The following is an 8,999-nucleotide window of genomic DNA, read 5'->3' on the forward strand; positions in this document are numbered from 1 at the left end:
TACACACACATAGTGATGCCCTTCTTTCTTCTAGGGCATAAGTCTGTTTTAAAGTTCAGCTTGAATTTCTCGGTAGCTCTTTTGCGGACATGACTTTCTTGAACAACCAGATTATTGAGTATGTCTTCGGTAAGCTCTTAGCATTCATTTCCCACTTGCTGAATACATATCCCAGTCAGAGGATCCTAGAAAAGTATGGTTGGAAGAAACCATCTGGTCTCTGAAATCATCTAGTACAGCCCCCTGCTCAAGGCAGGATAATTCCTGACTAAACCAAGCATCTGTTTAACTTGTTTTTGAAAGTTACCTATGATGGAGATTCCATAACTTCTCTTGGTAGCCTGTTCTCATGCTTGACTACTCTCCCTGAGACACATTTGCATTTTCACAGACCTGCATTTTGTAGATTGGCTTACACTTCTGTTCTTCCCAGGAGAGCACACAAGCACCAGCAGACTCTTTCTATGCCTGAAGAAGGGTGTTTGTGCCTAAAAGCTTGCAAAGAACAATTTTCCCAACTATTTAGTTGGTCTAACAAAAGTTATCACCTCTACCCAAAGAACCTTGTTTTACTAAAGTCAAAATATACCATGTCCACTTCTTTCCCCTCATCCATAGAGCCTGTCACTTTGTCATAGAAGGAAATCAGATTGGTCAGGCATGACCTGCTGTGGGTGAATACATGTTGACTATTCCTGATCACCTAGTTCTCCTCTAGATGCTTCACAGTGGTTTCTCTGAGGACGTGCTCCATGATCTTTCCAGGAATAGAGGTCAGGCTGGCTTGTTTGTAGTTCCCTGGATCCTCCTTCTTCCCCTTCTTAAAGATGGGCACTATACTAGCCCTTTCCCAATCATCTGGGACCTCAACCAACCTCCATGAGTCCTCAAGAGGATAGCCAATGGCTTCAAAATTCCCTTAGGCAATTTTCAGGACTCTTGGGTGCATCCTGTTTGGCCCTGCCAACTTGAAACCATCTAGTTTGTCTGCTATTACTGTAGGCTGTTTGTCTCCTTCTCTATCTCTGCTGCCAGCAACACTCATCAGCTGGTATCTGCCCCTATTTGTGAAAACAGATGTAAAAAAGGCATTACATATTTCAGCTTGTTCCATGTTGTCTGTGATTAGATTGCCCTCCACATTCTGTAAGGGATGGATGGAATCTTTGGTCTTCCTCTTACTTTTGACATACCTCTAGAATTCCTTTTTATTGTCTTTCATGTCCCTTGCCAGCTGCGTCTTAAATTATGCCTTGGTCTTCCTAATGCTCTCCCTTCATGCCCATGCAGTACTCTTATACTCTTCCCTAGTATTATGACCAATTTTACACTTTTTTATAGGATTTCTTTTTGAGTTTTGGCTCCTTGAAGAAATTGTTGTCTAGCTAAGCAGGTCTTTTATTGTGCTTCCCATTTTTCCGGCTCTTTGGTATAGCTTGCTCCTGTGCCCTTAAAAGGGCCTCTTTAAAGTGCAGCCAGCTTGCCTCCTTTTCCCCCTCAGACTTACCTTCCAAGGGATCCTACCCACTAGATCCCTGAGATTTTTTTTTTTTTTAAGTTTTCTTTTTTTGAAGTCCTGTGTCCTTATTCTGGTACTCTCCTTCCTTCTTCCCCTTAGGATCTTGAATGCTATCATTTCATGATCAGTGTCATCCAAGTTACCTTCCACCTTCATATTTTCAACCATTTCTCCCTGTTTGTGAGCAGTTAGTTAAGAAGAGCTTCCCCCCCTTGTTGGCCTCTACCATGTGAATCATGAAATTATTCCCAGCACACTCCAGGAACTTGCTGGACTGTTTGTGCACTGCTGTGCTTCCATCCCAGCAGATATCCCAATTAAAGATCCCCATGAGAACCAAGTCCCGCAATTTGGAATCTTTTATCACTTGTTTAAAAAAAGTCTCATACACCTCCTCCTCTTGGTTTGGAGACCAGCAGCAGATACCCACCATAACAACTCCCCTGCTGCTTTCCCTTCTGACCTTTACCCAAAGGCTTTCAAAAAGGCTACCTTCCACTTTGTACTGCACCTCTGAACATGTGCATATTGCCTTTATACATAGGAAAACATCTCCTCCTTTTTTCCCTGTCTGCCTTTCCTGAACAAGCTATACCCATCTATAACCATATTCCAGTCATGTGAACTATCCCACCGTGCCTCTGTAATCCCAATTGCATCATAATTCTGTGATTGTATTAGGACGGGGCAGGCAATTATGTTGGGCAGAGGGCCACTTACTGAGTTTCGGCAAGCCACTGAGGGCTGCATGATAGGCAGCTCAGGGCAGATTAATATTAATTTTCTAAATTTTTTTTAGGGGCCCTGCAGGCTGGATAGAATAGCCTGGTGGGCGGCATCTGGTCCCCAGGCTGCATTTTTCCCACCCCTGTAGTAGGACCTCCAATCCTTCCTGTTTATTCCCCATACCTCTCTCATTAGTATATAAACATTCAAGTATCTAACTGACTGTCTTGTCCTCTCTCTGAGAACATTGTTAAGATCTCTATAATGACTTTCTCTTGCTAAACTTTATATTCAGGTCTCCAGGCTCCTTACCTCTGGACTTTTGCTTCTATCCCCTGTTGAACCTAATTTAAAGCCCTCCTCACTAGGTCTTCCCTCTCTTCAAGTGGACCCCATTCCTTCTCAGCAGTCCATCTTTCTGGAACACTGTGGCAGGGTACCAGTGGTGCCTGCCACTTTAAGGGCTAGATTAAGCAATCAACAGATGTTTGATTATGGTGGCCATTTTAAAACTCTGGCTGCCTATATAAACAAGAGCAGTTTGCTGCTGGGAGGCAGGCAAGAAACATTATCTGACTGAGCTCCTGCATGGGAACATCTTGCAGGTAGAAGCAGGAGTCTCTGGTCCTGGGCATGACCTAAAACTGCCCGTTGGGAGTGGGTGGTCTGGTGGGACTCCCAGTGGTGTAGGAGCCCCCAGGAAGTACCAGACCAGTTACCACCCAGGTGAAAGGTGGGTAGGGATGCCTTAACCCTAGCCCTCACCTTTGGGTGGGTTATATGATCCATCTAATCCAGGGATAGCCAGGTAAGCTTCTTGAAGTGCCTGAGCCTGCTCGGGGGAGTGACCACATGGTGCCAGGCATGCTTTCTGAAGCACCTGAGCTGGGAATGGGGGACCCCAGTCTCTGAGTGCAGGCAGGAGGCTTAGACCTAAACTGAGGAACCTGACTGCTCAATGCTGGGGCCAGGACCCAGATAGAGGTCAAAAGAGCCAGGGGCCCACTGTGAGCAATGCCCAAATAGAGCAGAGAAGCTTGGGGTCCTGACTGGCCTGAGACAGGGCCAGGGCTTAAAGGGAAGCCGAAGTCCCAGGGAAGGGGCCACAGCTAGTGGGCAAAGGGGACGATTGAGTTGGCTGCCTGAGATGTCATCTGTGAGGCTTGGGCTGTGGTGTAGGGGTGAAACGGAGCTGTGGATAGCCCCCCCCCAATATTGGGGTGTATAATGGGCAGCATCCTACCTAATTATCACATCAGTATTATTTCATTAAGGAATGGCAGGAGAGTGAGGCGGATAGACAGGGGACAGGCCGGTGCTTTCACTGGGCATGAAAGATTGCCTGTCACAAACACCACCCCATGCTTGAAGCCAAAGCCCCACTGATAACATCATCTATGCAGCCATGTGTTGATTTACAGGATGTCCCTGCCTCTAGGTCTTTACCTTTGACTGGAAGGATCAATGAAAATCCTTTGTCCCCTTTTATCCTTACACCTCAGAGCCATGTAGTCAGAGCTCAGAGCCTTTTGATCAGTTCAAGGTTGCCCCTGACAGTATCATTAATGTCCCCAGGCATGAGCAGTATGGAAGAGTAGTCAGAGGGCCAGATGAGTCTGAGCAACTTTGCCATGACGTCTTGGATGTGGATTCCTGTCAGACAACAGACCTCCTGAGCCAACGGATCAGGCCAACAAGTGGATGCCTTTGTGCCCCACAGGAAGGAGTCACCAACCACTACCACACATTGATTCTTCTTGGTATAACTTGAAATTTTATTGTTGATTATCTCTCATTCTGGCAAATTTTCTCTTTGTAACACAAAATATCAGTGCACATATTCTACATAAGGGCTTTCAGAAATCCCAGGATTCAAATAGCACTGAAGTAGTTAAGTCTCCTCTAAGTCCTCTTCTCTTTATACGGTAGCATATGATGGATTGAGCTGACATCATGATGAATCTACACTTAATGTGACTAAATCCCAATCAAGCACTTAAGGTATTAGAAATTTTACCTCAGTAAGAAGTGAACGAAGAATGGAGGACACAGTTTAATATGTTTGTTTCTACATTCATTTTGAGTGATGAGGGACCTCCTGTGCACATTTTGATATATAAAATTGAACAGAGCTGTAAGAAAGTAAATGCCTGGAAATTTTGACTTATGTTCTACTATATAGCCATAACTGTAGAATGACTTGCTATGATGCTGTGCCAGCTTTGCACTATGGGCTCATAATGCTTTAGTCAAGAGTGCTTAATTGAAATATATTTCCATGATGTAAGTGGCTGAGGCTACTAATCTGTGTGACAGTTGTAGTAAGGAGAGTCTATTATTTATATCTCCTAGTAAACATGGGGTATGTTCCCTTTATATTATTAATCATGTTAAAAATAAAGGATAAGAATAGATGGATATTTTTGTATGATACATGTGGTTGTAAATATTTAACTGAGGTTTAATAACAGGTAATTTTTCATATGAGTTAAGTTGCTAAAATGCCATCTAAGAATTACAAGGAAGGACAAACTAGATTTTTGTCAAAACAGGTCATTTTCTGTTTTTGACTAAGTTAGAAGCCAGAAATATGGTATTAAATGTTTTCTTTACCATATCAGGATTTACAGAGACTAATCTGTTTATTTATTAAATTCTTTTTTCTGTTTCTTTCCATAGGAAACATTCATGCAGAATAAAATGTGAATATAATGGTAAGAATAATTTTAGTCACTGTCAAAGAAAAATCTCAAATGTACAGACAAGTTGAATCATGAGTTCAAGCACTGTAGTGAAATGTTTTCCTATTATGTCAGACACAGAAATTGCACTTCAAAAAAATCTATGTTTTACATTATTTGGGGAGAGTCTGAGACTATGCATCAATCTCATTTCTTGAGGTTCAAAGGAAATTCCCCCAGTGGGAGAGATTGGCTTGTGTTTCATTGCAACTCTTTCTCATGGTTTCTGCCAAGGAGGAGTTGTTTTGATTTCTGTTGAAAGCTGGTCTGTGCCCAATACCTGTGCAGTTGTCGCTCAATAGGTTTAGTGACAATTACATGTAATTACAGTATAGGCAGTATTAAAGGTACTTATGCCAGGATAACTTGGTTCTGTAACTTTGGTATGAAGGTAGACATTCTTAAGGAAGGTATTAAATCAGCACAGTCCCAAATCTCCTGTTCATGCCCCTTTACTACGCAGTCCCAAACATAATTGGAGCACTGTTGTTTCATAATGCTGCCTTAAAGTTCCTTTAAGTTTAAAGGGATAGTGCAACCAATTTCTACTGCTACATTTTCCCTACTCTGTCCTCTGTGGGTAACTATTTCCTGTTGGGGTCTGCACCAGCAGAAGTGGTAAAATTAGGAATGGATTTTGTTTGTTAGTATTAGGTAAAAATAATATCTTCTTGTTGCTTTACATGAAAAATAGGGAAAAAATGTTAATGCTATCAATTTCCAACACCCCCTAAAAAACCCAGAATTTTTTGACCAAACCCAACACTTCCACATAAAGACAATTGAAAATTTTTCATCAGTCTTCACATCCAAATAATTTCATTTTGCATTGAATACAGGTACCTGGGTTCTCTTATTTTGATATAAATACATTCTGGGCTTGATTCAAAACCAATTGTGAGCAATGGAAAGGCTTGTATTGACTTTAACTGGCATTAGAGCCTGCCCTAAGGCTGTATCTTAGCCTTGAGTTACCTTATTTTTATCAGGTACTAATTAGTTATCTATTCCTGTTTCGTCACATGGAATTTGTCTTCCTAAGTCTGGAGCATTATGCAGGTTTTTACATCTGTTAAAGTATATTTGTTCAAAATATACTTTAAAAAAGTTTTACTTTCAAAATTTCATTAAAAAATTTATATACGAGTATATAATTTATACACAATTTATTTATATACAATTTATATACAGAATGTATATACAAAGTTCTTTGGGTAGATCCAATATATTTTATTAGACTAACTAAAGTGGTTGCAAAAATTCTTCTTTGCAAGCTTTTGGTACAAACACCCTTCTTCAGACTGAGGGAGTGTCTGTAGTTGTTTTGTGTTCTTCCTGGATAGAATAGAATAGAACCACCTGGATACCACAAGAAGATTTGCTGTGGGGGTACATTTCCCACAAGACAACCACTGTCTCTCCAATCTCCCAGTTCCAATCCCCAAAGGGAACCCACAAAACACCCCTTGCAGAAGAGCTCACAAACCCCACCTCATCCACTTACTGGATACAAAAAAATCATGTACTAAACACAGGCATTTGATCCATGGCACACCACAACCCCCCCTCCCCCCCCCCGCAACATCTTGTCAACAAAGCTATCTGGGTGGTTCTATTTTATCCTATCCAGGAAGAGCACAAAACAACTTCAGACACTTCCTCAGCCTGAAGAAGGGTGTTTGTATCTGAAAGCTTGCAAAGAAGAATTTTCCCAACTATTTTAGTCGGTCTAATAAAACATATTGAATTTACCCAAAAAACTGTGTCTGCCTATGTCCTTAGACCAACACAGCGACAACCAATACCCCTGAAATATAGGATGCATTTAAGCTTAAGTATTTCCTTAGCCATATATTAGGTGAAGAAAATCCATAACTTGAGAATGTAAGTAACCACAAATTGTAATATAAATATATTGAAATAGATATACAATAAAGTAAAATGTACAAAATTGGTGTTAATATAAGCATAAAATAAATTAGAATGAGTTTACATTGGAGAACTTGTCAGTTTCCATACAATATACAGTGATATAAAAATAAAAATCATGGAAAGAAAAGAAAATGGTATTACACTTCACAGAATTAACAGGAAAAGATGTAAAAAGTACTTGCACATATATTTAACTGTTTAAAAAAACACGATAAGAGAAAATTGTATTTAATCTAAATATAAGATAGCATAATCTATCAAATCAATAAGAGCTTACTTTTGTAAGATAGTAGCTTCCTCTTCTGCTAAAATATGGATTCTCTTGTGTGATTGCAGTGTCACTTTTACCCCTGGGTTCCTCTTTTTCAATAAGGCTCACTGTGGGCTGTGGGAGTAACTGATGAGATCTTTTCATCAGTCACTCATTTTTATTTGGATGTGCTGACATGAGCTATTTTGAATCAGTTCAGCAACAGGAAGAAAAATAAATGAACCCATACAGTTTCATTTTATGAAGTCTGTAAAACACCAAGTGGCATGTCCAGACAGCTACAGAGCACCAACTCTGAATGCCATATTTGATCTTTGCTATAATTTTTGGCAGGTGCTACCCATGTCATAATTTGGCTCTGAGGAAGCAGTTATTCTTTGACAAGTGAAAATCACTGGAACATGACTTCCATGTGACTTGTAAGAATTCAGTTCTGTCGTCTCCAAAAACAAATGGGGAGATCTGAGCCACTCACATTGAATAACATGGCTTGTCTCGGGATTGTGTTACTGAGTGACTGACAGAATTATTTTTTCTTTTGAAGTACTGCTCTGTAGCAACACCTGGTAGGTTACATGACAGGGCTCCAGCTAAGCAGTTAATGCTGTGAGTAGCACAAGAATCTGAGATCAACTTGTTGGCAGCTGGATTCATAGCTTATGTAATTTGTGACAGAACTTAGCACTTCCAAGTTCTTGGCCAGATATTTTCACCCTTGGTCATGTTGAGTAGTACACCACTCTAATAATGCCCTTGAAATGAATGGAATTACCTGTGGAATAAGTTACTGTTCAACAGAGTCATGAGAACATAGGGCAGCAAAGGACTTGCTGGAGTCTCACCCCTGCTGTTAGAGATAACCACATCAGATACTCCCTAAATAATAAATGCATTGAGTTTTATCTCAAGCCAGTTAGATTTTTTTTGTCTGGTTTGCTTCCATTGGAAAACTGTTCTGGAAGCTCCCTCCTATCTCTGGCTGGAAACTTTCTAATTTCTAACCTAAACTTGTTCATGGCAACCACTTGTTTTTGTGATATGATTGTCCTTCATAGTTTAAATGGGTCGTCTTCCTCTCTTGTGCTCATACCTGATGTATTAAGTGTGAAGATGCATGTAATATCTGGAAGGCTTCACGCCATTTGGAGTGCTGCAAGAATGATACCAGGGGAAACCAGGTCTACTTAGACGTGCTTCAAAATTAGCAGCTTCAGGTTACATCTACATGCTCTATAGGGTGTGAGAGGGAACCCCTGGGTTGTCCAGCCTCCCCCAGTGCTTTCCTCTCCTACCCCCACCCCTGGGGAGAGGTGGGTCAGCCAGGCACTGGGTCAGTGATCACTCTATTGTTATTGCATAATGGTGACTAGAATTGTACATAGCATTGCAGAAGAGGTATTATTACTGCCCTGTGTCTACTGCAAATAACTCAACTGATACATTTTAGTATTACATTTATCCTTTTCACAGCTTCAAAATTGGTGGCTGGTAGTTGTCCTGACTAATACACCAGGTATTTTTCCACATCTATTTTTTCACAAGTGATGAGCTGCCAGCTTATAGAATAGATTTTTATTAGACCCTAACTACATGACCTTGCCCTTTATATTATTAAATTTAATCTCATTTCTATTACTTTACTTCTTGGGGTCATCAAATTCTTCCTATAAGATAGTTCACTCATCTTCTGTGTTAATAATGCTTCTCAACCAACCATCAGCCAATTTCATTTGTACACTCCTACTTCTTTGTGCCAAGATTGTTAATGACAATATCAAACTAGGTTTCATTCAAAGACTAACTCCATAAG

At 40.6% G+C, this 8,999-nt stretch overlaps 1 protein-coding gene across 1 annotated transcript in view; it reads right to left on the bottom strand.

Annotated features, from left to right (window-relative positions):
- LOC109323771 overlaps nucleotides 1-7,353 on the bottom strand; it is a 17,376-nt gene extending 10,023 nt beyond the window's left edge. The window contains exon 1 of the mRNA XM_019555447.1: nucleotides 7,196-7,353. Within this exon, the coding sequence (XP_019410992.1) occupies nucleotides 7,196-7,333 (138 nt within the window). The 5' untranslated portion in view covers nucleotides 7,334-7,353. The remainder of the gene's footprint in view (nucleotides 1-7,195) is intronic.
- Nucleotides 7,354-8,999: the final 1,646 nt, after the last annotated feature.

This window comes from Crocodylus porosus, unplaced genomic scaffold, assembly GCF_001723895.1.
Source record: "Crocodylus porosus isolate Cpor-Errol unplaced genomic scaffold, CroPor_comp1, whole genome shotgun sequence".
Taxonomy (NCBI): Eukaryota; Metazoa; Chordata; order Crocodylia; family Crocodylidae; genus Crocodylus; species Crocodylus porosus.